The following is a 25626-nucleotide window of genomic DNA, read 5'->3' as shown; positions in this document are numbered from 1 at the left end:
TTGATAAAGGAACACATTTAATAGAGTGATAGATGAAAAAAACCATAAACATATGATTCTCACAGTGTTACTTTATGATTCCATTCAGACATAATTTAGATGGCTATGAAGAACTATTTATGTAACTTGGGAGAATGAGAATTTTGAACAAAAAGATGTACTTTGGAACAACACCATTCCTCAAGATACAGCTTAGGAAAATTAATGCGAAGAATTTATCCTAGTTTTATTTAGTAAGGTCTATGACGTTATCTGTCCCACAGACTTAAACAAAAAACCTCTTTATGAGCCTGCTACAAAAGACTTGATTTAAAAGAGGCTTTGACGACCTTTGCCAATTTTCCCTCTGCGCGATTTGGGCTCTGGGGGACACCGAACGCCCCTCCAACGACAGGCGGTTCCCGAGGGGGCGGCTGGCAGCGGCACACGAACACGGCAGCGGCCGAGGACAAACACCCAGCGCCGGAGGACGCGGTTTACCGGGGCGCGACGGCCTCGGGACACCGCGCTATCGGCTGCCGCTGGCGCCCAGCGCCCCAAGCTCCCGCCGGGGCTCTCAGGCGGGCCGCCGGTGAGTCGCTGCTCGGGTAGGCGCGCCCGCCCCCGCTCCGCGGCCGCACCGCCCGCGCCCTCCTCCGGCCGCGCTGGAGGGCGACAGCGGCCGGTTCCCCCCGCCCGACGGGGCGGACAAGGAAGAGCGGCTGCGTGTCCCGGCCTACCTCCGTTTCCTTCCGGGTTGCGTCCCGCCACCGCCTCCTCCTCCCGCGCCATGGGGGCGGCTGCCGGCGGGGACGCCCAGGAGGGGTCAGCGGCGGTGGCTCCGCTGGACCCCGGGCGCGGGCTGCCCCTGCCCCGGGCAGCCGGGAGCCCTGCGGCGTCACAGGACAAGCTCTTCTTAATCAAAGGTGCGGACAGCCCGCCTCCCTTCCCCTCACTGGCCTGCGCGGGTCAGGGACCAGCAGCAGCGGGAGCCCCGGGGACGGCGGGGGCGCCGGCCGGGAGGGAGGCGTTTCCGTACCCCGCCTTGCAGTAGCCCGAGGTCTTGTCCCGCTGTCCCGTCCCGTCCCCGGGAAGGAGCCGAGGCGTTTGGGGGCAGACGCTGTGAGGGAGTCCCTACGACGCCGCCCGCCTTTTCCTTCCCCTGCGGAGGTGGTGGCGCCCGTCGCCCCTCAAGCCCCCGCCCCGGCGCCGCTGGGCGGTATCCGGGGGGCCCGCGGCCGGGGGACCCGCTCTGGGCCGGGGGCGGCAGACGCTGAGAGGAGCTGCTTGCCCTCCCTCCCTCCCTCCCTCGCCCCGCGGGGCTGGGACCGCAGCGAGGTGGCGGCGGGGCGTTGAGGGAGCTCGTCGCTGCGGGACTGGGAGCGGCGGCGGGCGGGGGTCCGAGCCCAGCTCCGCCGGGGCGCCCTGAGGGGGGCGGGAGCCGCTGGGAAAGAGGCGGCTGGGAGGGGTTACAGATGGCGCCGCGGGTTCCTTACAGTAGAGCGTCCGTAGCAACACAAACCGGGATCCCAGCCGGGGCGCAGAGCCGTCCGGGCCCGCAGCGGAGCCGCCCGGCCCCACGCACCCGCGGCGGTGACGGGCAGCCGCCCAGCGCGCCGCTCCCGCTGGCTGCGCGGGCTGGCAGCGCCCCCTGGCGGAGCGGAGGGCGGAGCTCTCCCGCTGTCCCGTGCCCTGGGTCAATCCCGGGGGAAGGCGGGCGCGGCGGTGTGCCCCCTGCGGACACCGGGGAATGTCGCCTCCGTGAGCGTCCTCATCGAGGGGCACCGCTCCACCGCTGCCACACGCTTTGCCCGCCCCTTGCAGTGCTTTCCTGCCTCTCCCAATGGGGCCGTGCAGCGAGCTCTTCCTCTTGGAGGAGTGGTTAATTGAAACGCAATTATTAGTTCTGAAATCAGGGAGACGTTGTTGGTTAATAGACCTTGAAATGTTCAAATGCAGTGGGCGTGTAAAGTTCCAGCAGTGTGTGAGGTCTTCCTGCTCCCAGGCAGAAGAGGTACTTGATGGATTTCATTGACACGAGTACAGGGAACTTCTCCATCACATTAATAGGATAATTAATTTTTAAAAAGTGAGACCTAACATAAGCATGTTTTGCTTCTTTCTTCCTATTCCGGCCAGTTTTTAATTACCTGACTGGCATCAGGAAAGGGGAAACACAGTCTGGGTATCAGTAGTTGCAAAAGAAGAACTTGTAACCCCCTGAAAAAAAATTAATATGGATTTTAATATGAATCAGATGGTTTTGTACAGGGCACTCAGTCTTTGTAACAAGCCTTTTTCTTAAAAGTGGTCTGGTATGGCTATATGTGCCTTTCTGATGCCAGAACTGGAAGGGATCAAGGGGCCTCAAGTGACTTTGGAAACACTCTGAAAAGAAACTGAAAAGTGAGGAATGCTGTCTTGGGAAAGCATCCTGCTACTGGCAATTTTCTCTTTTTAAACAGAGCCTTAGAACATAAAATGGAGAAAACTGAAGAACAAGAGTTGCTTATACAGTGGCCTTCACAGGTACTGGTGGATTTTCAGGTGGCCATTTGAAATAACAAATAGTGCAACAAAAAGGCTTACATCTTCCTTTTGGGGCGGGAGGAGGCGTAGCCAGAGAACAAGATGGTTTTAGTAGCCTGCTCTGGAGTGAGAGAGGCTGCTGGGGGAGCAGTGGAAATTCGGGAGTACTGTGAAAAGGTATCCTGGGATTTCAGTGATTTTTTTGGTTTGTGTGGTTTGAAAATATATATACTTGCCATTGATTTCCAAAATGCTGTATTTCAAAAGACTCTTTCTTGCCTGCTGTATTGAGTTAACATAAATAATGTGGAACACTGTTCCTTTCCCTTCAGCATGTGCTGACAGATCTTAATTTTTCAGGTTTTATTTTCAAAACAGGTTTGGTTTTGTTTCCCCTTAGGAAAAAAAAAAATCTTGATTTTTATTTCTTAAATTTTTCTTGGCAGGTGGAATTTTTCTAGGTACCGTTGCTGCAGCAGGAATGATAGCAGGTTTTGGCACCACGCTTGCCATGACAAAAAAGAAGAACCCAGACTGGTTCAGTAAGGTTTGTTCCTTTTAAACTATTTTCCAATTGTGATACACAGGAAAGAAGAATGCATCAAATGCTTTATGGAAACCTTGTTATACGTGGAGTTTGGCTGTACGAAGTTGATGGTAAGAGCACTAGACTTAATTGAACTCAATAGGGCTGGGATTAATTTAGAAATCAATTTAGAGTTGACACTGCTAAATACTTTAGTACTTGAGATGCGTTGAAATAAAACATAGAACTTACACTGTTTGCTGGAATCGTGCTGCTGCTGTGTAATGGAATATAATTGATGGTCCATTTTGATTCTGTGATGTGAACGCACTTCAGTCGGGAGCCCGTGTCACCTCAGTGATCCAGTTCACCATGCGGTCCCAGTGCCGTAGTGAATCGGGAAGAGAGGTAACTTGAGTAAGGATGGCAGTGAGGAAGTAGAAAGCTGGTAAACTGTGGAATATGTAGTGTGGAATTACTTAGAATCTAAGCCCTCCACTCCTTTCCTGCTATGTAAGGGAACCGGCAAGAGGGAGTGTAGTGGCCTGGTACTATGAGATCTGATGGCCAAAAATAATCTCATCTCATGCAATTACTAACAGGATCCACTTGAGCATTCTGAAGAAAGAAATTGCAAAGCAAAGCTAACAGTTATACCATGTTGGGTATATTAATACTGCATATTTAGTTGAAGAATGCTTTTTCCCTCACTAATGCTTTGTTACTTCCAAAAATGTCAAAAATAGGTCCTTAAAATCAATCAGTGTCTACTCCACCAAGCCCTTAGAATACAATATATATTACAGGTGGTTTTAGGGAGCTGAGAACTGATCTGTTGTGCATATTTTTAAAATGTGAATTCAATAACAATGCATATCAAAAGAAAAAAGTATCTTCCATTGCACTTTCTTTCAGAGCCTTTGTATCTGATCACTCACAGTCTCCTTTTGTGGTCAAAGAGCATGAGATACTTCCTTTGCCATCCTGTTTTCCTCTGTAGGCTGACATGGCATAACTCATCCATTGCCTTTTCAGCGATAATAAACATGGCTTTATTTTTTGAAATAGATAAAATAGAAAACTCCATGAGAAGTTATTTTACAAGCTATAGAAATGTATTTAAATCAGGACTTTTTCTCCTTTTTTTTTTTTTTAACATTTTTGTTTTTTTTTTTAAACTTCCTTTTCCTGAGGGTTTCATTTTTTCCAGCTCACATGTATTCTTAGCTGTCTGAGCTGTCCTGTTATCAGGGTGAAATTTGTCAAGAGTGACATTACATTGACATCTGCGAATATATATGCTGGAATCGGCACCAAGTGATACATACCATTTTGATTTTTGCTGAAAATCTGTATCTGCTACTATCCGTGCAAATGAATTACAACAGTTTCCTAGCGAAAAGTCTGTGATTCCTGGGCCCCTCAATTTAAATACTGCAAAGCATAGAAAGGTGCTTTTTTTGTCAAGGTGCTTGTAGGTGAGCAATTTCAAAAGGAAAGGAAAGACTTTGAGAATGACTCAACTGTCTTCAGATGGTTTCTGAGGTTTTGTCACCAACGAGGTAAACAGTTTTGCTGTAGCTTTCTTACTTAAATCTATAGTTACTTACTGCAAGTCATTGCCTGTTATTTTTAAAAATACATCATGTATAATAATAAAAGTGTAACTATGAATAACTACAGATGATTGCATCCTTCTTAAATGTTCAATGCTTAAATGTTGGGTTTTTAATCCACACTGAGGTCAGGCCATAGTTTGATACGTACTTTAAGCAAACATAAACCAGTGTTGCTGTTGAAAGAAGTCATCTTACCAGCCCTTAGTTTCTGACAATTCATTTCTGCCCCTGTAAAGGCACCAGCACTTGTGCTGCTGGGTTGGTGAGGTGATACTGGTTAACTCTACTTTTCTTTTTTCCTGCATTAGTTTTAGTCCAAATCGGTCTTCTGATTCCCTGCACTGCGTGACTGCAGTGACTGTGCAGGCCCAAGGCTGAGGGAAGGTCCGAAGGAATGAGAGTTGATGCTCAGTGTTGGGAAGAAACGCGAGACCTGTTCTTTCAGCATCTTTGCTGTCTTGTGCCAGTTTTTGTGTCAGTGAAACGTTGGTGTGCAAGGCAGAGTAGAAACAGGAAGCAAGCCTGGGACACAAAGCCTGGGACAGATTAAAATAGTTTTATGGGAGAAAAAAAATAGCAATTCAGAAGGGTGGCTGTAGCATCATGGCTTTATGACTGCATTCAGACTTCCAGGAAGCAACACTATGAGACCCTACTCTTGCACAGTAGCATCAGGGTTACCGGCAAGAGATAAAGCTGAAATTGCACCTACTGTACCTCCTCTGTGGTAGCGAAGTTAAGTAAGCGTTGTGAGCATTTGTAGAACTGGCGCCCAAATTGACCCAAAATTGAGATTACGTAATCCTGTTCAGTGATGAAGCACTGCAGAGACCTTCGGTTAAGAAATGATTGAGCGGGGGAATGTAAAAATTTTAAAATTAAATGCTCAGATGCAGCAGCCTCCTTGTGCTAAGTGTCCAGTGGCACCAGCGTTTATCCAGGTGTTTAATTTTACAATGAGTTAGGTCATACAAAACAGCAAACATGCGGAATGCAATCAACCGAAGCAGTTGAACACACCATTTATTTTAGGCACTGCTTCCTTTCAGGCACATTCTTATCCACAAGGGAATAGTCTGAAAAAAACAATCATTCTTATCCACAAGGGAATAGTCTGAAAAAAACAATGTCATTTCTCCTTCTCCCACTTCCTGCTTATATCCTCTAGAAAAAAAATATAAATTAAATATGAAGCATATATTTTTGGGAAACAAATCAGCTAATTCTGACCTATATTTTCCTGGCCTGGTTTATAGAAAGGCTCAAGTGTTGTTTAATAGCTTATTTTTTAAACTAAGGAGTTGGCTTTTTTAGAAAAATATAGGAGCAGTAATAAAGATAAAACCATCTGTGCATAGAATAATGTGCTCGTGAAAAAAATCTCAGGTCACTTAAAAATGTTCCTTTATTGGTGACATCTTTTTCTCCCGTGCTACAACATGTCTTTAAATTTTTTAGTGTTTCATTAATCAGCTTTCTTGATGCTCTGAACAGCATATCTGATAATCATATAACAAACTGTCTTGTTTATAGAAATCCTTATCTGTGTACCTGACACTCTGAGGAATCAGCCTGTGACTGAACTGCTCTCAGTAAAACCAGATCAACTGTTTCCATTTACCACTTTTTTTTTTTTTCTGGGGCAATCAAGCATTTGAGTAGTATTTGTGTGGTGCTTCTTCTTGCCATCAATTTTCATGGATAATGACTCCTATTTAAAGATTCTGTGTGGAGGATATTTTTGTCCATTCATTTCCCATCTTCCAAATGGGAGAAATTTTTCTGCATGTTGTTGTATATGGTTAGACCATAGAAGCAGGAAAAATGTCAGAAATAATCATCAGCATTTTAAATCTACTCAAAGCAGTCTCTGATGAATGAATTGTGAAAGTTCATTAGCTGTGGTAAGCAAATAATAGGCCCTCGTGTAATGGCGTGACTAGAGATCTCAGCTGTTTGTGCATGTGTGCACATATGTGTGTGCTTACAGAGCATAGTTTTGTTAACAGCTTCCACTTTGGGATGTCTGAATCAGAATAAATAAAGATCAAGATACGTTTTGCTTGTGCCCTTTGCAAGTGTGTGTTTGCCCTTGGGTAACTGTGCCCACAGCTAAATCCTAAGGAAAAGTGTTAATGCTGAGGACTGTCTGAGGATCATCTTAATAAATACAAAGCCAAGAGGAAAAAAGCTACTGGTGCTATTTCACTGACCAAATACCATAGGGATAGGCACTACATGTGTTTAATTACATCAAAGAAGAAAGAGAACCAATTTTTTTTAAAAGTAATAAAAAAAATCTGAAGTATTTTTAAAGCAAGAATACAAAAGATTTTTTTCCTACTTTTTGTGATGAGTAGAAAAGTGCATCTCTTTGGCGTGTTTTGGAGGAAGATTTTTTGGATCGTTCCACGAGTTAATTTCACTTTTTAGTACTTTAGACCATAAATTAAATAATTCTTTATTGAATATCTTTGTATTCTTGCAGTCTCATTTATGTTTACCTCTGAGCAATAATTGGGTTTTTTCCCCCGAGATACTCAATGAGTAAGTAGGACTCTTCAGTTGTGTAAGGACTGTAGATATCAGTCTTTAACAGTAACCATCTGAAATCTCTGCTTCCATGTGAAGAACAATGATCCTTTGGGGAAAAAAACCCGAGCCCTTTTGCTGACATTTACCACTATGAGCAACAGGATTGTGTCTGTCTTAACTGCTGTTGCAGGCTACGCAGATTGAAGCTGTCCTATACCAAATAGGTACAGTAAGGTGGGCGTTGTGAGATGAGAGAACGGCTGGCTAACGGTGAGTGTGTGGTGCGAATTGACTGATGTCAGCCAGCTCGTGGCTTATGCCCTTGGTAGCTGCAATGTGCACTTACGTGCTGCGGCAGAGAAGGTTTCATCGTAGTTGGGACCCCATCACGGCTCAGGTTACGTTCTTCTTGGCCTGAGGTGGCTTTTCCAAGTGACAGTGTTTTGTGTTTTCAGGACACGTCTCATGGTAGACTTTTAAGCAGCTTTATCTTAACAAGTGGTTAAAACCTCCTACTCTTGTTTCTGACAAAAACAAGTGTGGAGACTGCAGAGCATTTTCTGTGTTGCCACTTGGTGAACTCTGCAGGGGGACAGGGTTCAGCGTTGTTGTTTGCTCTTTGCAAAATTTTCCTAAATGGTTTCCAGAGCTCCTTCAGAGCCACAGCCCCTCGAAATTAGTCTCTCAGTCACTGTTATACCCTCTCTGTGTCAAGTTGAAAGCTACTCAGGCCTAGTTTCCCAACCTGCTATTTCAGAAGTGCAGATAAAAACCCGTAGGCCAATGGTTGCCCACCACCCTTACTGCCCCAAGAAAAAGGTACCAAAATCAATGATGTACAATGATTATCTTCTGATGTCACTGGCACGAGGGCTTCTTACTCGTTTTGATTCAGTTTTGTATTTTGACTGGTGGGATAACTGAGTGGCGGATTCTTGTGCCCATGAAACAGTTGACTTTGGCATTTCTGGGTAATAAAAATCATCCCCAGGTGGTACTGTCAACCCTGAAAGCCACTCCTGGTGGGCAGGCAGCTCATCCACCCCCTTGCTTGGCTCTTTGGGTCTGCTGGCAGCCATAACAGTTTCTGTGGCCACACTAGTGGAGCTGGCAAGTCAGGAAAAATTCTAGATCGCTAAGTTAACTTTTTTAGTTTGGCTTTTTTTTTTTCCCCCTCAATATTGTTCAGTTTTTCTTGATCACTTTATTTTTGGTTCTAGGGGATTACTGCCACAGCTGCATTACCAGAGAGTGGTTCGTCACTGGCCTTAAGAGCCCTAGGATGGGGCTCACTCTACGCATGGTGCGGAGTTGGATTGCTCAGTTTTGCCATCTGGAAGGCCCTGGGTGTTCACAGTGTGAGTAGCAAGTATGATCCCCTCAAATACCGCATTTTTCCTTGGGTAATGCATCTTGGGGTGGCATCTCTATACCACTTCAGCCTAGCAGTTGCCACATGCAGCGTGACTAACCACAGTGCATGCACCCAGGGAAGGCGTTTTCACATCTGCAAAAAACGGGATGTTGTAGGAGGAGGCAACTTTGGGGGAGGAACAGTTTTGTCCTGCTTATGTTTGTTTGCACAGATGTTTCAGATTCTTCACAAAAGAGCCAGTGTTCTAATTTAGAGACTAAAATAGTAAAGTGCAAACTTTCTATAGCCTTTGCTTATTGAATTGAAGGCTACCCCCCGAATTCTATCTTTAGAGCAATCTGTTTATTTGTCCAAGTTCTATTTTTTGCATCAGGACACTGGAGACATAAGAAAAACTGAGATGAAACTAGCTTGCTTTCTGGTGCATTTCTGGAAGGGGCAAGGGGCGGAAGATTGAGTTTCATGTGCAATAGAATGGTTTGTCTATGACATTGCCACGTCAAGGCAAAGAAAATCGGGAAGCATCTGCATGTCCCAAGGGGCTAAAGCTATCTTTAGTAAATTGATTACGTTACAGTGTTTCACAGCATTGAGTGTGAACACTGAAGTTCGTGTAAGCATTTTGTTTGCCCCTAGTAATGAGCCATGACTTAGGAGTCCCCTGCAGCTATAAGTTTGGCAGAACTGTCTGCATCCTTTTTAGGACTAGGAATGAACAGACTTCCTTCACCTTGCATGGCAAATTATTTATATATTCAGCAAAGTCTCCCAAAACTAAAAGGAAGAAGATACTATTCCATCCCAGTACTGTTCTTATTAATATCTGTATTCAAGTTCTCACTTCTTTTCTAGTCTGCTGATGTATCCTGTAGGTCACTTTGTTGGAACCCACAATTTGGGTCCTAACATACAGCGCTACACAATCCCTTATTCCTTAGTTTCCAATGCTGATTCTCAATAGGAGCCATTAACAAACTCAGAACACCAAAAAAGCATAGCAGGACATAGGAGGCATCTACAACACATTTTGTTTAAACTCAGGTCCTCCTTGTGAGGCTGTAGTGAAATGGCAAAGAAGGGGGAGGAAGAGTGGGAGTAGGCTCTGTGTGCTGAGCTACAACAGTCCACTCAGTTTACTGTCAGTCATATCGTCAGCCTAAAGGATTAATTTCACACTATGCTGCTGATTCTTATTTTCATTCCATCAGAGTGCTTCTGGTCCTGCCAAAGGACAGCAGAATCTGTCCTTAGTCTGCAATTTACGTTAACTGTTTCTCAGTTAAGCCTAATTTTTACTTCCTTGCGCAATACTGGCCTAGACCCATGGTTGCCTGGTTTCTCTGTGAGGCTGCTTTCCTTGAGACTTCCCGATAGGGAACAACCACATAAGCTTGAGATGGGCAAGCCCCAGGACATGTCAGAGTCTGATGGGGCCTTCTGGCTACCTGAGAGCAGTGGCTCTTGTCTCAGAAGCGTACAGCACGCTGCAAGGCATTTGAGAGATTCATCAAGCTTTCATAGTCAGAAAGCGGTACCTTATTGTATTCTGTGCTGTGTTAGTGTTGAAAGGAGGTGGGGGAAACCGTATCTTAAGAGGCTCTTGCAAATGCCTGTTGGTATTGGTTTCTGTTGTGGAGAGCTTACGGTCCACGGAATTGCACAGTGAGAACTGCAGACGCTGAAGGAAACAGATTTGTGTCGAGAGTCTGTGTCTGCACGTGATTTTGAACAGCACTCCCTGCTCTCCACATATTTATTGCACTCACTGTAGACCTTTAAATTCCCACTGCAGAAAGGAAGCATGTACAATAGTGCTACTCATTACTGCAGAATCAAAAATTAGCATTTGTAAATTTCCTGTCGCACACTTCTTTTTCCTGTTATACCATATATGTGTTAAGATCAAATATATATATATATGTTTAAAATTGCTGGAGGTACAAAAGCAGAAGTGTGTTAAAAACGAAATACTCCGACTAAAGAGAAGAGGTTCATCAGCATTAAAAATATATTTCCAGAATAATTAATCTTTGACTTTTGCTTGTTGTTGACATTTTTTGCATACTGCTTTAACAATACTCAGGAGCAAACACTGGCTGTTGAAAGACAGTATTTTTGCGCTTAAATATAATTTTCCTGAAGAGTGGAGATTCAGTAAGGATTATAAGACGTTATTTGTTCTGGACTCTTAAACGTATGCTAATTTTAAGAAGGGCCTGTTTATTTTATTTATTTTTCTATTTCAGAGGAACATTGTGATACTTTTGAAAATTCTGAATTGCTATCATGTAAGCAGAGATAATAGATTAACAATCAGTCAGTTAAAATACTGATTTTTAAAAACACATATTAGAACATATGTTGTGTCTAATAATTATTAGAAAGCCACAAAAATAAAGTTTTATTTGTGGGAAACTATTTACTGAAGTCATCACTGAGTGAAATAAAGTTTCTTTCCACGTAAACTGTTCAAACCACCGAAGACATCATAGATTTTACACTAAGCTAGTTTCAAATGAACATTTCAAAATGAACATTTTAATTTCAGTTAAGCATTTTGAAAAGAGGCGCTCTCAGATTTGCCTGAATAAAAATGTCTGGAGCCTTCAGTGTGGCTGAGCGCTGCAAGTTCATTTGCTCTGCAGTACACGCACGTTCCCAATCCCTGTAGAAGTTGAAGTTACAATTTCAAACCTAGCATCAGATACCAAGATTTGAAAAATATGAACTTAAGGCAGACTTTCACCTGTGAAAGTGCTGTGCTGTACGTGACCTGAGGGGAGAATTGACTCATTTTGATGCCAGGAATCTGTGTGAACTTAATAACTAAAGCTTTGGCAGCTGGACAAAGAGAAGAAGAGGTTCTGCCCAGCCTCTTCACCTTACTGCCTTTAACAGTAACCAGCTGCCTTTGGGACGTGCTAATTAGTGATCTGGCCCTGCTGGGCAGCAGCTTCATTTATTTAAGAGCTACTTTTAATGTTGATAACATTACTGACAGCTAATATAGTCTCTCAATATTAAACTGTTAAGCATAATAAAATTCTGACTGTAAGCGCTGCGGATCTTTCATTTAGCAAACAAGAAAGCTGCTTCTGTCACATGTAGGAGTACCTAACTCCAACGCTTTCTCAAATCCCTTGCCAGCTCTGTCCCTGTGATTATCATCTTGGTGGGATCTTAGCAAATAAGGGGCTGACCTTCACTTGCAGAGTTTTGAGGGCATTTCCGAGTCAGGTAAAACTGAGTTGCTAAGTGGTGTTTAATGCCTTGTGTCATCTCCAGGAGTAAAATACAAGAAGCCAGAGTGGAAAATCAGACATGATGGGTTGTCAGGAATCACACTAAAAGGAGAGGAGAGCTCGGAGATCTTGAGGCATAGCTGGCTTGGCAAGGAAAGCAATTGTTCCACTCTTGCCTGGCCAGCCCGGGGAGAAGGCGGAAGGGGGTGCACAGCAGAGCTTGGGCTGGCTTGACAGGAGGAGGAGAGCAAAGCCCTCCAGTGAATTTGGAGCACAGGGAAAGATGTGCTCGGTGCTCTTTGTGCTTTGAACTCTGCTCGTGTTAGCCATGCCCTGCTTTGAAGTGATGGACTGTTCTGCTGGTGGGACAGACTTGTCCTAACCCGCATGTCCGCATACCCGCCGTTGAGTCCGCTGTGATCGTACTGGCATCCCCGGGAAGAGTTGGGGACCATCTCCCGCGCACCGGGGAGGGTAGAGCTAAACCAGCAAGGTGCTGCCACGACTTGTGGCGTTTTAGGGGTGAAAAAAAATAAGGTGCGTGTGACTGTCCGGGGGAGGGGAGGAGGGGGGGCGGCTCTGCGGCCCCGCAGCGCCACCTGCTGGCGGCGTCGGGAGCAGCAGCGGCAGCGCCCGCGGGAAGAGCCCGTGTGGTTTTTCTCATTGACGGACCCAGCGGTTTTAATTGTCTTCTAATTACCGGGCGTTGCAGTGGTGGCAAATGGTGCTGGCGTTAGTTCGAGCCCAGAAGAGTGGCTTCTCTTGGTATCGTTGCCGAAATGCCGTGATTATTAATGTCCGGGGATGCGTTTCCTGTGAGCATAAATTATCGACGGGACAGCGAGTGATTGACAAAAATATGTATTACTCTAAGCTTTGTGACTGTTTAAATTAGCTTGTCATCACTTACAAAGTCAGAGATGAAACGACAAGAGCAAACCGGCACGGTATTTCCTTGATGAGTCATAATTGCTGTAATTAATCTGCATCTGTCATTCTGAAGCAGCGTCGCAATTGCTCAGCAGTTTGTGTCATGGAAGGAAACTGAAGCCACAGTTCAGGATGCCGCGTCCTTTTACCTTCTGAGACGGCCTGTGTTTGCCGTAGAAGCAAGTTGTTGCTAAGATCTGTTCCAGACACTGAGGCGACGCACCAGCTTTGGTGATACTAGATTTTTATTTAATCTTTGTGGTTTATTGGTTCTTAAAAACAGTGCTGTGACAATGCCTACTTCCAGCTCTTAAATAGCTTTATTGTTAAAGGTGGTTCCCTGCAGCTTTAGCGTCTGCTGCTTTTTAAAAATAACCCAGGGGTGATAGTAAGTAACTGATGTTTATATCTTGGTAAGGGATATAAACGATTTTACGCTGTCTCAGGTTGGGTTGTTAATATCCCCTGACTGCAGTTACCACTGTTGTAATCTGAGGACGGGCTGCTAAGTAATAAACCCCACTAAATTCCAGTCGACTCTTATTCCTAAATGGAGAAGTGATGGGTCAGTGAGGACTTGGTTTGGTAATAGTTTAAGTCATATTTTTCAACAATGTAAAAGAGAAACCTTCATTTTCAGAACCTAGGAGATGGTGGTTATCTAGTTTTATATTGTACCTCTTGCAGAAAATAACTAGCTGCCAGTAACAGTCAGAATTTTTTAACTTGATTCCTGCAGTCTCTTAGGAAAATATTTAAAGTCAGTCCACCTTTGATTATCTCCTGGCATGGAAGCTCTGTCTGTATTAGCAAGTGTCATTGATCAGCAGCGCTGGGGCAGTGAAGCAGTTGGGGACTGAGGACCTGACATCTACAACCATTCCAGGGGATTTTTAAAATTTGGACTGACTCTGGCCTGGCCCCAAGGCTTGAATGCCTGCTTGCAGTTGGAGTATGCTATGTGTGCTCCTAGAATGCTTCTTCAGTTTTGTCTTACCCTGACGAAACCCAGTTCATGCATTTTGAGACTGTTCAGCAGTACACAAACTCATGCCCAGTAAGCACGGACAACTGGGAGATGGAGCACTCCTGATCTGAACCCCAGTGCTCATCCAACACACCCCGACAGCCTTCCTCTGCCTTCCTCTCTGAGGTACTTCACAAAATAGAGGGACTTGTGTGATGGTAAACACAAGCTTGATAATTGACATCTGTCTTGAAACAAAATGGCACCTTTTTTAACAAGTGTATTTGCTATTTAACAACTTTCACTTCATGGAGTTATTTTCCAGGGTTTTGAGCTTGCAGCCTCAGGAGCCTGTAGCCGCCCACTTCTGGTGCAGTGGGCTGACTCTTTTCTGATGCAAAACACTGAGGTATTGAAATAAATTTTGTAGAAAAGAATGGGGTTGGCCAATTTATCATTTAATTTTTTTTTTAAAGTTGAATAGTAGTTGAAACATCATATTTCAACGTTCTCCACATGAAATGCTCGATGAAGTTTTAAATTTTCAATAGAAGATGAAAAGGTGTTTCACTCAGTAAAAATTTTTAAAAGTAAAAAGACCAAGGTTATCTTTAAACCCCTGTTGTTACAATTAACCTAAATAAGTATTTTCATGAAAGTTTCCAAAAATTAAACCTTTCTTGTTTTATTTACCTATTCTACAGGTGTTATGATCCACTACATCTTTTTGTTGCTTGGAAAAATGTTTGTTTCACAATTTTCTAGAAGTTACAGTTGAGTTGTAAACCCTTGTTTTAAATAAGCAGGTTTTTGTTTTTAATTACACTTGCAGCCATAGAATACTTGACAGATATTAAAACATACCTATGAATGCCTGATGTTCTGGGTTTTTTGTTTGCTTTTTTTTTTTTACACTATCAGCAATTATGAGCCTTCTTTTAAAAGCAGAAGAATACCCTCAGCCCTTGTAGACTGAAGCATGCAACAATTAACAAACAAGATAAATTATGCTTTAAGAGCCCTTTTGCTCTTCGTGCCCTCAATAAATTAGGTTTTATTTCCTCAGAAATAAAAGCATTCTTTCTCCCATAGGAAAAGGGCCAGGATGATTCATATGAAGGTTTGTGAGATTCTGATTGTTGTTTCCACATCTGTTCCAGGGAAAGCTGGGAAAATAGTGAGAAGAATTGCCTAGTAATTTGTGACTAATATAGTTATAAAATATTAGTTTATCATTTTTATGGCGACTCCTAATGAAATATCCTGTTTTCATTGATCTTAACCTTTAAAATATTAACAGTCTGAAACAACTGCACAGCTGTGGAGAGACATCTAAAACAATTAAAAGCAATACAGAGAATATATCCTTGCCATGGTTTTGTTGGTAAGGACATTTCCTAAGCGGGCTGCTTTTCTCTAGAGGAAATCTAACCTCTAAATCACCATTTTTAGCATAAAAATAATAAGATCCCCCCGCTTATTTTGAGAGATATTTGATATAATTTTGTAAGACTGTAGTCATAGGTACAGTATAAATACAAAGGAGTATTTCCTTTAAGGATGAATTAATTTAAAAAATAAAACAAGAACATGGAGTCATAGTCTTCAAAAATTGTTGGGTTTGGCATCTGTAAATAGCACTAAGATCTATAGATCTCAACCAAGTATAGGCAAGTTGCAGCGGCTGAAATTTTTATGCTATTTCATAAATGAACAAATGTTGCTATAAAAGCAGTATATCTCCTAGAATCATTCTAGAGTCCTAGAGTTATTCCTAGATTTTTTGTTTATTAGTTTTTAATTTTAGTTGTATTTATTTCTCACCTAAGTGTTATTCGTAAAGTTTCTATTTCTTATCATGCTTTTGTTTGATTGCATAATAAAAACGTATGTTTCCTTGCTATTTCATGATCATGTATTTCAATATAAATCAAATCTGCACAGTTTTTTAATGTTCTTTTATTTTCTCAATACTTATTTAAATTCAGGCCTTTAAAAAGAAGATAGAGTACTAGTACAAGTTAGCACTTCCTCCTCCTGTTTATACAGGGTTTTTCTGTACTGCTTATAGTGTCTGATGAGTTTGGTGTAGAGGAGACTTGCCTCCACACATATGTACTGCTAGTATTTTATCCAATAAATAAATAAATAAAAAAGTAACCTGTGAACTTCACTGTAAACTTGATAAGGCAGAATGCTTATTCAAGGAATAAGATCATTATTTTCCTACTGGAAAGCTGCTACATCTACTTTATGAGTAGGGACAGATGTAAGTAAGTATTTCAAGAATATGGGAAGACTGTAACTGTAGCTGTCTTGAGGAATTACTCTGCTGTGTCTTGGAATAGACTTGTAGCTGTTGGCTGCCAACAGCCTGTTAAGCTAGAAAGAATAAAACCATGTTCAGGCTGTGGTCTGAAATTGCTTCTGGGGAGCAGTTCCACAGCGCCCTAAGTGGACGCGTGGGTTGGTCCACTTCTCGGCTGCACGTAACTGTGAACTCTACATGTACAACTAAAATCTGAATGAAAACTTAGCTGATAGGTGAGAATTATTCGTGCTACACCTTGGTCCCATGGGATCTTCCAGTGCTTCATTAAGTGTGCTGGTATGGCCACACTTGTCTTGTGCTTCTCTGGTCCAAGACCCCAGCTGCTCTGCTTGCCTGGAGGTGGCCAGCCGTCCCTGCCTGGCTCTGCCTGTCACACTGGCTCTGACAGGTTTCCTGCGTGGAATTCAGCCCCGGTCATGGCGTTGAGGCTTATACATCACTGAAGAGTTTTGGTTTTGTGCTGGCTCTTTTCCCAGCCACGAATCTCACTTGTGGATGATGCATATCATCAGTTCCTGGACATAGAGAGGAAAAAAATTACTCAGGTTGCCCTTTTCAGAAGCGGCCTGCTTGCAGCCAATTCATGTTTTTACTTTAATTCAGAAATCCAAATTAGCACAGAAGAGCTTACGGAGTTGGGACACTCATCCTGAGATTTTACGTCCATTAACCAACTTGCTTTATATGTTTAGATATTCAAATATTTTTAATTACTTTAATATTATTTTTCAAATTGCCCAGAGTGACTAAGGAGCAATGACTAATACACCAAAATAGACTAATCATGTGGATGTCCTTTCTAGGCATGCAGATTTGAAAATAAGGTTCTGCAGAAATAAATGGCATATTCCTTAGTGATTTCAAAAATATTTCACTCCATTTTTCTGCATGGCCTGAAAGCCTTTTGCAACAAGATGGTATAATCCAAACTTTGCACCATTACTTTTATTTTGAAGCCTGATGCAGCACCACTGACATCAATGAGAACAGGCTTGAGAATGAGACACTGACTCATCTACTCTGAGGTATCATATACTACAAAAACTTATTTTATTTCAGAATAAATAAAAATATATATAAATAATATTTCAACGTGGAAATGTATAAAATCTTAACGGATACTCCTGTATCTCTGAACCTAAGGAAATTCCTTTTTTTTTCAGATTATGGTTTACAAAATTACTGTCTTGGTGTATATAAATTAATAGCTGTCTTGCTGTCTTTCTCATTGATCATAATCAGCTAATCACTTCCTTTTTTTTTTTTTTTTTGTATTCAAAATAATCTAGCCTTAAACCAACACAGTTTTGGGGTTTTCAGGCTTTTCTACTGGAATGGCGTCTTCTTCCTTTTATGATAGATGTATAGAAAGATACTTTCAGGCTACCAGTTAACAATCCCACTTTTGGGAGCTAAGTGACCTTCGCACAGAAGTTAAAGCAGACAAAGTGGGGCTACTAAAACACATTTGTGATGTAGATCAGCTGTCTTCTCGTTTGTGAAATCCATTCAGTTATGAATAACATGGCTGCTGTTTGTTACTTGGAAAAGTAACACGAGGAAAGTATTTCATGTGTTTTATCTCTTTGTGTGACCCGATTATTGCAAAAGAGACAGCTTGACCCTTGTGACTTGACAGCTCTCAGTAGTTCACCAGTAATTTGAGACAAATATGTAGTAGCCATGGGAGGCTTATGTATGGTGCTTTGGGAGCTGTGACAGCTTCGTTCTTAACGGTGATGGTCCTCTCCCTCTCTCCCTGTAAAGTTCAATTAGGTTATTTTCATGTAATTTTTCTTTTAAAAAGCACAGGGCATGTTTTACCCAGTTACACAGGATTTATAGGGATAGGTTTCTGGAAAAATATGTCTTTGTGTTTGTTTAATTTTAGGCATTGTAAATGGCCCTCTGATTTCAAAGAGAGTATTCAGCCCTGCATAAGGTTAAGCACGTGTGTAAGTCTCCATGGGATAGGGGGTTAATATGAGCTCTTGACTTCTCTAGATGGTTTAACAAAATTCTGCTGCTGCTTTGCTCTATGCAAGCCTGAAACACTGGAATCAGCAAACAGGTTGTGAACAGTGTACTATGACAGTACAGTGTAAGACTGTAAAATATTAGGAAGTATACTGCCAGGATTATATTAGTTCAATATTAGGATGTATGCTCCGAGGGCCGTTTTCATAGACCTGTAGTTCTGAATAATCCAAATGTTCATGATGCCTTTGCCAGTGAAGTGCAAGATGTAAGAATATGAACCAGGGCTCTATTTTCCACGCTTATGGTAAAGGTCAGTGTGCAAACCGGCATAGGGTGACCCGCAGCGAGTGCCCCATTTTACACTGAGAATTGGAGAATCACCTTCAGCCAGCAGGCTGTCTGCTCTGCTCTTCCAGTACTGTAAGGGCTCAGCGCTTGCCGTTTTCTACAAATAACTTGCTATTTCTGTATGCAGACCTTGGTAATCGTTTGCTAACAAGGGTGACAGCACTCATTTTAAGATTTGGGCAAAGGTGGCAAGAACAATCCTCTCTGAAGCTCTTAAATCCAGGGCAGCCCGTCTCATCTTCATGCCTTGTGAAATGGAAGGTGGCTGAGGAGAACACAGGGCACGTACATCCTGCATTCTGCTGCCAGTCGATATTCCAGTTCAGGGCATCTAACCTCATTTCACTTGGAAGCTAATGTAAGCAGTTCTTACTGGTACGAGTACTAAAATAGGAAGCCAATAATTCCTAGAATCTGGGTTGGCCTATTATGAATGCCAGACATTAAAGAGAACATTTCTTCGTAAAACTTTCATTCTAAGATTCAAATAGACTCTTTTAGCCCCTCTTCCATTCATTTTAATATGAACGGCCACGTAAGTGCTCTCAGTAATAGTGCTATCCCAATTTTTGCGTGACATTCTGTCAACGATGTACATTAAAAAGCAGTTATTAAATGGAAGATGCTTTTAGGTCTCCATATTTTTGCCACCTGAGGCAGGATCATTAGGTTAAGATAAGAAAATAACAGTGATCTGTAGCTATTACAGATTATTTAGTGCGGTAAGGTAGATGATACCCTTTTAGAAAGAAGCCTGACAGTCAGAGGTGGAACAGTTACTGTAATTTATTTGGCACGAAAAAATAGCGTCAAGCTTTGCAATATCTGTGATAAAAAAAATAAAATTCACTTGAGTGAAATTTACTTCGGAGAGTTGCCTCCAGGAACGGAGCCTGCTGGAATGTTAAATCAAGAAATGTATTACAGATCGTTCGTGTACCGCTAGGTTCAGAAGCAGCAGCTGGGAGAGTGGCCTGTGATACTGAAGGCAGCAGAAGGAGGTAAAATACATTCAGCTTTTAGTGCTCGGTTAACTGCACTATTAATTGAAGACGTTATCACAGTTGAACCGAGTACCCCAGTGTCAGTGTGGCTGACAATAATAAAGAGGCAGCCATTTCAGTGAACTATTTCAAAACATTCCAGTACTTACTACATAGCACACTAGCTTTCATAATTAAATTAATGCTTTTTGATTTGAGACCACTGTTGTGGAATCTGGAGGAAATACAGGAGATTTCCAGGGAGGGAGAGGGCATGTCTACTAAAAAGAAAAGGCAAGGCAAGACACAGATTCCTAATTGCAGCATTTTCCTCATCAAGAAGTGTGGCCCCTGGGAGGTAGAGCAGGTAAAGACAAGGTCTCAATTCTTGCACCTCAAGCGTGTAGTATTAATAGAACATAAAGCCAGATTCATCATCCTCACAAGAAGCTCACCACACTGCAGGAGGTGACTGGACACTGGTAAGCCCAATTTGTTGAAGGACAGCTAATTTACATGTTTTGTAAACAAATTTTACCTTCACTACAAGGATCCTCTGAAGTAGCAATGGGCCTGGCATGATATTGTCAACCAAATGCAAACAAGAACAACCCCAAGGCCAGGGTGAGTTACTTTAGAGGCCAAATGTAGTCCTAAATAGATAAATATATTAGAGTTTGGCCAGTTAAGGCCCAAGATATTAAGCTGGCAGTCTGACTGAGAGAAGTCACAGCCTGAAATTTGGCACTAGAGCAGTTCATAAGCAGGCAGAAATTGCCACTGGGAGAGAAGGGATAGGAACTTTGGGATGCGGTTTCCATGGTTATTTATGGTTGTATACACTGGTTCCATTGCATCAGAGAATAGTTATTTTTCAAAGTCTTCTCTAAGCTTTTAGGTAATGTGGCAGGTGAGCTTTCGCAGAGCTCTGAGTGTGGGGAGAACAGTGGTGAGGACTTGGAAGTGCATTCAGGACAGCAAAAAGCAAAAATGTGGAAACGGAGGAAGAAACTCAGAAGCTGGTGTTATTAGTGGAACAGAAGAGAAAGGGGAGATACCGTAGAAGTCCAGATCAAAGCCCTCATTAAATACTGTACTGCACTTTTTTACTGAGAGGAGAGGGAGACGGGGAAAAGAGAAGTCTGTGACTAGGCCTAGTTTTGTTGGTTAATGTATTATTAGTGAGAACTCAAAAGCTGTGGTGGAGAGAAATAATAGGGTGCGGTATCTTTTAAGTTGTATAGAAAGGAAAACTCCTAGTAAGAGTTAGTAGCTGTGACATTTGTATCGTGAAGAAATTGGCCCTGTTTAGACATACTGTGAAGACATTATGTATTAGTGAGGCCCATGCCAGTACTGTAGATAATGTACCTTCTTAAATAGCTGACAACCTAAACCGTAACATTAAGAAGACAATGCACAGTGGTGATCAGCTTGGCATTGTAATTTATTAAAATAGCTCACTGTTCAGGAATCACAAAGGAAGAAAGTTTGTGGAAGACATGTAAAACATGGCCAAAGTTCAACTTGCAGTGAAATTTGCAGTGAAAAACCTTTTGGGCAGAGGGGGCTTGTGGGAAAGGGCATAGGTGCTGGCAAGAGAGGAAGCGATTAAGGAGATATTCAGTCTGGCATCACTTGCAAAGCAGTTTTACAAATAACCATCCAGATCTGAGACAACAAGGCTGAGGAAATTTCTCATGGAGTCTTAAAAGCAAAAGAAAGATGTTGAATATTTCAGATTTGGTCCATGTGTTAAGGAAAAATTACTTTTCCAGGAAATGCGTTGCTTTTACCTGAAGAACATAAATTAGTGCTCTGAGGGGAGAAAAAAAAATCTGAATATTCTTTAATCTGCAGCTGCTAGCAGTGTTTTAGTGCTTTCTGAATAAATACATTTTTTCTTTCAGAACAGAGCTGTAGTGTTTTATTTCCCAGACAAGATTGCTTTTTGCATTCGAGGGTTAGGGACTGGCATGTTAGCAATTACAAGGTCGCTGTTAGAGTGAGGAAGCACTATAGTTTTCTGAATGCCCCCCCTCCCCCCATCCTCTTTTTGGAGGCCTTATGTAAATGCTTTGAATTTTCCTTTGGGTTTGTGTGTCTTCAGTGGAGTAACAGAGGTGTCCTGTAGGGCTTATGAGCGTGTCATTTAAATTTGACACTAAAAGAAATTTAAAAGTCTTGGGTTTAGAAATAGCCAAAAAATTCCACATTGCATCAGATCATTAGCTGGTATAAAATGTTTTATTTCCAGTTATACCATCTGAGCTACAGCAGTTTACATCAGGTTAGGATCTGAGCATTCCAGTGTTACCAAACACCCAGGTAATACTTAGAGTGAGATGAAAGAGTAGTAGAGTTGGTTTCACTGTTTAGGAAGTTAAAAATGTTAAGTAAATTGAATACTTTCTGCACATCAGAGAACAAGGGTAACTTAATTACAGAGGACTGGAAAAAACAGCTAAGCCAAAGCACCTAAAACATTTCCTACTGTTAATACTTGTATTTAATTGTCAGCAATTATTTAATGTAATTTGGGCTGATCCCCTATTTCAGCTCTGATACTAGTGTTTATTATTCTTGGAAATATTAGCTGCCTATGAGAGCTTTTCAGTTTTAAATAAGAAGCAAAAATATTAGTTTAGGAACAATTGTGGGTGTTTGCCAAGATTTTTAAAAACCAAGAACGAATAATTAATCAAAGCAGCTATCTGATCAGAGTAAAATATAAAGCAGACAGTGAATTAGTTTTTACATAAGAACACAATCAGGATAAAACAAAAAGGATAATTTGGCTCTGAATTTTCCTCCTACTTTATATAACACGTATTTTTATTTGATTAGCAGTACCCGAGAATTTTTACACAAAAACTTCAGTTCTAAAATGCTTTCATCCATCATAGTTAGTTATTGTCTTAGTAAAGAATTGGTAATTTCTTTGTAAATTGTTTTATTCTTTGTATCAGCTGTAACTTGAACAATTGCATTCCAGCAACATTTCCCTAAAGAAGTACCGGTTCTTTGTCAGAATAATTCATACACGGGACCTGAACAGAAAATGGCCCAAAAGTATTTGTAAAAAAACTAATGACCCATAACACACAAAATATAGGCATATTAGAGAAGATGCCTTTGTGGCTGTTTAGAATATCTAGGAACCTCTCCCTAGGACACACTGCCTGAGACAGCGTTTTGTCTTCAAGAGGTCATTGCATCCAGTGCTTGAATACCACATCCTGTCTTCTCTGCGTGAATGTCATAGATTCTATGCAGCTTCCTAAAAAGAGCAGTCCAAAACTTACCCTGCATCCTGCTGTTTGTGTAACAAGATTTTCACTTATTTGATTTTTCCATGCCTATCCTTTAGAAATAGTCTATGTAAAAATATATGTAAAAATCTTGGAAGAAAGAAACCTGCTAAATGTAAGTATTATCTTCAAACACAAGTGATTTTTAAAGAAATTAAATTTCAGTTCTGGCCTGACAGGACTATTGAATCAGACAATGGTGATAAAATGGTTATCATAAATATAGATTTGGCAATTGGTATTAATATATTGATATACAGAATATAAAACTAGCAAACTTCCTCTTTCACAGCATTTTAATTTAACAACAGTGAAAGAAAAGCTTGGTCCTGTATATCGTTACGAATATTGTTTCCCTTCCTACTAATGTAGTATCTAAAGTACCTAATCTAAGTTGAATGAGACTTTGTTTTGTCACCTGTATCTGTATGGTGGGATAAACCTAAATTATTAGAGCTGACCAGTATTTTTTCTTTAATCCTTGTTTCAAAATCCTTGAACAGACCCTATTGGGCCTTTAATCCATTACAAGTGTAGAAAAAGGCACTGCAGTCAAAATATGGGCACATTCTATTGAGGCAATTTTCCTACAAACAAAAACATTTAAAATGTGTGTGTGTATATGTAGTAGTTCACGTAACCATAGAGAATCATTCAGGCAAGTGGTCCAAATTAGGCACCCCAGTGTGGTGCTTAAGAAGGGGAGACTATTGTAGATCCCTTCATACTTTTTTTACTTTGTTAATTGGACCAATAATCAAAGGGAAAGTTTTAATTTTCTGTTATTTTAAATGTCTTTTTACCTCTTCTTTACCTTACACAGCTTGTTTTGTGGAATGAGCCCAGGGCTCATGGTGCTGCTTTATTTGCTCCTCATTAACAGTTAACTGATTATATTTCTTAATCTCTTTTATAGATGAAAGAATTCCAAACTAAAATGCAGTCAATATTTCCAGCAATTCCTAAAAATAGTGAGTCCACTGTTGAATGGGAAGACTTACTTAAATCCAAGTGAAAGAGCTGCTTGGAGATGTCTCTTGAAGCAAGAACAGGAGCGGAAGTAGCAGAAGTGTCCCATCTGAAAAACAGAGACGAGAACTCAGACTGAGCAAGTTGCTGACTGAGTTCACTGAAGCTGGGGATGCCAGTTAACATCTAGCAACAAGGGAGTTCAAAACAAAACACAACAAGCTATTTATATTGTCATTTTCAGCATGCTTGGTATAATTGATTTGTGAGGAAATGAACCCTCCCAGACAAGTTGGCTCCAACTTGAAAAAAGGCTTTATCGTATGAAGACTTAAAGAAGAAATTGATTTTCAGTAGTAAATATAAGGACAAAACACCAATAAACTCTTATCCCATGCTGCTTCCTATTTTAGGAAATTTCTGTAGTAAACAAAGAACAGTACTTTCAGTGACATTTACATGTCCCAGTAGGAATATAACCATCAAGTCAATTATAACAGATCTTTTACTGAGCCTAAAGGTGCGGTCTTCTAAAAATAAAGGAGATATTTAAATTTGCAACAGAGAAAGTATCTAATCCAAACTATTTTTATATGTCTGAAGGGAAAGTTTAAAACATCCAATATGCAAGTAGTGACCTACTGAGCTCTTCTGTAGAGCACCAGAAGAGATCTCTACCCAAGTGCATTGTTTTCTCAAGTATTGGCTTTTTTTATTGGATCCCACAATAGTGAATCTGATAGTTTGCATAAAAGTCTGTACTATATTTTTATAGCAAGTTAAGTTGTAAGTGAAAAAGGCATAAAATAGCGAGACACACAGTCTGTCCTACACAAACATTTTCAGCTAAGAAAATGTATGGGCAGGACTAGATTTTTTTGTATTTCAGTGGTTCCTGTGGCTCTTCTACCAAGAGAAGCAACGTGACATTTTCCACACTGCAGTAATCTCATGAAGTGTGGGCGTAAACTAGGAAGAATAATGTCTTACTCAAACATTGTGTTTGCAGAACTGTAGATCTGTAAAAATGCAGAGATAAAAAAAATGCTATCAGTGAACAATCCTTTGTTGAATGCTCAATTATCTTTTTTTTTTATTAATTGCACACAGTCCAATTAGTCAGTTGTCAGATTTAATAAAGTCCACTTAAAACCTGTCTTTTGTGATTAAGTCTTTATATTCCTAGGAAAGAATATAAAAAAAAAGCTTTAAATGTCAGATGAATAATAGAGAAGTATGGTTTTCCTATGAAACATGACAGCACTAAAATATCTTTAAAGCAATTGAAGTGTAATAGTTGACATCTTTTCCATTGCTTGATGCTTGTAATCCAATATTAAATAAATTGTGGTGAATACTGCCATCATATGCACATGAAAAATGGTACTATTTTCATACTTCTGTTAGTTTGTGTGCATGGTGATACCTGTATTTCCTGTGCTTATTCATATTAGTGCTGAGTTCCCAAGTTTAACAAGTAACCAGGTTATTAAAACTGGTCAAGTACTAAACTGAAGTAAATAAATGCAAATCACATGATGTCCTTAAGGTTGCTTACCTTTAGTTTCTAAGGTGGGATCTGTCTTTATCTGGATTAAATAACTCACCTAAGTCAGTCATCTAAAGTTCCGGGCACAGTCACTGGAGAAAGACAAGCTCTTCAGAGGGTGACCTGCACTGTACTAAAATGAATGGAATTGTGCAAAGCATCTGATCTGACCTACCTGCTGGCTGCCTCTGAAAAGAGCTGCTCTACCCTTGCTTACGTCCCATCAGCACAGGGACTGTGTGAGAACACAGTTCAGGAGAAACTTTGAAGAAAAATGAGTAGTTTTCTAGCACTTCAGAGCTCTGAGGGTTAGACAAGAGCTGGTCCTGGCACAAGAGAGTTGTCCCTTCTGGTAATGATTAGCCATTGGATCAATGTAACTGTATTATTAAAAAACCCACAAACTTCTGACAGATAGGATGAATTAGATCTGGAGGTGCCCAGTTATATGG

The 25626-nt window shown here is 41.3% G+C and overlaps 1 protein-coding gene across 2 annotated transcripts; it reads left to right on the top strand.

Annotated features, from left to right (window-relative positions):
- Window positions 1-625: 625 nt before the first annotated feature.
- Window positions 626-25006, top strand: TMEM242 (transmembrane protein 242). Of its 2 annotated transcripts, none has more exons than XM_054196543.1 (4): window positions 626-905; window positions 2955-3055; window positions 8409-8546; window positions 12518-17083. In XM_054196543.1, the coding sequence occupies exons 1-4, from the start codon at window positions 770-772 to the stop codon at window positions 12698-12700; spliced, it is 558 nt and encodes a 185-aa protein (XP_054052518.1). In that variant the 5' UTR covers window positions 626-769; the 3' UTR covers window positions 12701-17083. The 2 variants fall into 2 exon arrangements, with proteins under 2 accessions (XP_054052518.1, XP_054052519.1); XM_054196544.1 differs by lacking the exon at window positions 12518-17083 and adding an exon at window positions 23573-25006 and having other exon boundaries at window positions 655-905.
- Window positions 25007-25626: the final 620 nt, after the last annotated feature.

Source organism: Rissa tridactyla, chromosome 3, assembly GCF_028500815.1.
Source record: "Rissa tridactyla isolate bRisTri1 chromosome 3, bRisTri1.patW.cur.20221130, whole genome shotgun sequence".
Classification (NCBI taxonomy): domain Eukaryota; kingdom Metazoa; phylum Chordata; class Aves; order Charadriiformes; family Laridae; genus Rissa; species Rissa tridactyla.
The sequence above is the reverse complement of the archived record's forward strand: the minus strand, read 5'-3'. Positions and strand labels throughout refer to the sequence as shown.

Coding starts and splice junctions, on each gene's coding strand:
- TMEM242 (XM_054196543.1), top strand. CDS start 770: ATGGGGGCGGCTGCCGGCGGGGACGCCCAGGAGGGGTCAGCGGCGGTG. Junction 906..2,954: donor CAAGCTCTTCTTAATCAAAG/GTGCGGACAGCC, acceptor TTTTCTTGGCAG/GTGGAATTTTTCTAGGTACC. Junction 8,547..12,517: donor AGGCCCTGGGTGTTCACAGT/GTGAGTAGCAAG, acceptor CGGGCGTTGCAG/TGGTGGCAAATGGTGCTGGC.